The 2,124-nt window shown below is 41.7% G+C and overlaps 1 protein-coding gene across 1 annotated transcript in view; it reads left to right on the top strand.

Moving 5' to 3' along the window:
• Positions 1 to 800: 800 nt before the first annotated feature.
• Positions 801 to 2,124, top strand: part of LOC106517095 (type II inositol 3,4-bisphosphate 4-phosphatase) — a gene marked incomplete at its 5' end in the record, with an annotated part of 38,003 nt that continues 36,679 nt past the window's right edge. Inside the window, 1 exon segment of the mRNA XM_014007801.1 lies at positions 801 to 984. Coding sequence (XP_013863255.1) covers positions 952 to 984 — 33 coding nt within the window.

Below are 2,124 nucleotides of genomic sequence, written 5' to 3'. Positions count from 1 at the left end.
AAAAATATAACAAAAGGTTTAATAAAGGCAACAAAAAGAGGGCTGATGGCAGCAAACTTACATATAAGGAGAGTCTCAGGCACGAGGAGAACAGAGCACAAGGAACACTAGGAACAACAAACCAAACAAAATGATCCCACGAAAGACAGAGACAGGACAGGGCTTAAATACACAGAAACTAATTACAGAAACACAAAACACCTGAGGAGAAACACAAGGGTGACAATCAAACAGATCGGGTGCAGCTGAGAAGTGACACACTGGGGAACACTGAACACACTAGAAAACTAAGAAAATAAACACAGATCGTGACATGAACAGGAAATGTGAACTGAAGTTATATAAATGACATTGGGACTAATTGAAATGTTGTTTTTGACTATAAAAGCATAATTATCTGCAATGTATTTTGAAAACACCCATTAATTATTAAATGGCTTTTCATAGAAGCTGAAGCTTAATTGAAATCAATGCAGCGCGTGATGCAACATTATTTGATTTGTGCAACTTCAATATTGGCCTGAGACGCTGTGTATGCATAGAAAATGAAGGGCATATTGTAAATAAAAAACATACTTGCACCTTGTTAGAAGTCTGTTTAGAGATAATCACATTTAGGCTCAGATTGCTTGTTATAACTGTGGACTGAGCTTCTTTTCTGCAATGCTTAAATTAGAGTGCGGAGAAGCGCTGCAGACTTCTTTTAAAGTGATATGTCATCCACTTTTATATGTCTTGTCTAAGCAGGCAGCTGCAGCTTTAATTGATTTTCCTCTTTTTTTTCTCTCCCTCCACCACAGCTTCAGCACTGCCTACCAGTGTATCTACTACTCCCCAGAGCACACAGCCAAAGCTCAGGAGGTGCTCAGCACTGTGAGTCTCCTCCAGCCGCTCATCACCAGCTCAGCTGACCGACTCCTCCAGGCAGCACAGGAGCACACCTCCTCTGGAATGAGGGACGCACTCAAGAACCTGTCTGACAGGGTGAGGCAGAACCTCAAACCTTTCATCTTGTTCCTTCCCTTGCTTCTCAACTATCCTCCTCTCGTTCCTCTTTGCCTTGAGCGGCGGCAAAACACAAAGCGTGGATTAATCATCAAACGGAGACGAGTAAAAACCTCAGACAGAAAAGATTTTTTAGTTTATTTAAAGCCCAAATCAATTTGGAGCTCTCTCCTCTAAGCCCGTAAACAAAACTTTTAGTGTTGGGGATTAAATTTGATGGCTATCTTGTGGGGGTGAAACAGTACAGACAGTCAGGACAGGTCCAGACAACAAATATATCAGTCTCAGGTGATTCCTGCTCCCACTTAGAAGAATATTTTATTAACTGCATTTTGTTATTTTCTATTGACAAATTCTATCTTGCTTTAAATAATTTGGTAGCTCAGAGCCTCCCCACATGCAGTTTTTTTTGTTTTGTTTTTCTGTCCCCCAGAAGAGTTATTGTCTGTTTAAAAAAAACTCAAGCATTTGTTTGTCTTTTCTCTTGGACTGAACCTGTACCAAACCGTGACTTGGGTGTATCATTTTACCCCTATTATGTTAGAAAGACTGCAGATTTGTCATCTCCTCCCAGCTCAGAGGGGTGTTTTTCACCAGCTGTAGTTTTATCTGCCCACTGGAGTTTGTTCTTCGCAAACAAAAGCCACAAAGAATACAGCGATTCTCGAAATAACTTCAAATCCTTCGATTGCTTTGAGACAATTACAGGCACACACATTTACACACTCAACAGAGAACCTCGGGAAAAAATCTATAACTCATCATAAAAAACACCAAACTAACTAAGCAGCATGGAGGTTTATGGAGTCGCAGCGTTTTTTATCAGTATAATTAATGAATTACATCTGGTGCTGTCAGATTGCAATCTGTTGTGGGAGAGATTGTTTTTGCCACAGTGGAATAGAGACCAATCAGCCCCCTTAATTGGTACATTCGCTCTGTCACCACTTCCTCTCATCCTTGATTCGACTCGCACGCGCCGGCCAAGTAAGCCCCCTGGCCTGGTCAGCACGAGGAGGGCCGCTCTCTGATTAAAACCCTGAGCCATGTTTGTGGACATATGTGTGTGTGTGTGTGTGTGTGTGTGTGTGTGTGTGTGTGTGTGTGTGTGTGTGTGTG

The sequence above is a fragment of the Austrofundulus limnaeus genome, unplaced genomic scaffold (assembly GCF_001266775.1).
Source record: "Austrofundulus limnaeus strain Quisiro unplaced genomic scaffold, Austrofundulus_limnaeus-1.0 Scaffold44, whole genome shotgun sequence".
Lineage (NCBI taxonomy): Eukaryota > Metazoa > Chordata > Actinopteri > Cyprinodontiformes > Rivulidae > Austrofundulus > Austrofundulus limnaeus.
The sequence above is the reverse complement of the archived record's forward strand: the minus strand, read 5'-3'. Positions and strand labels throughout refer to the sequence as shown.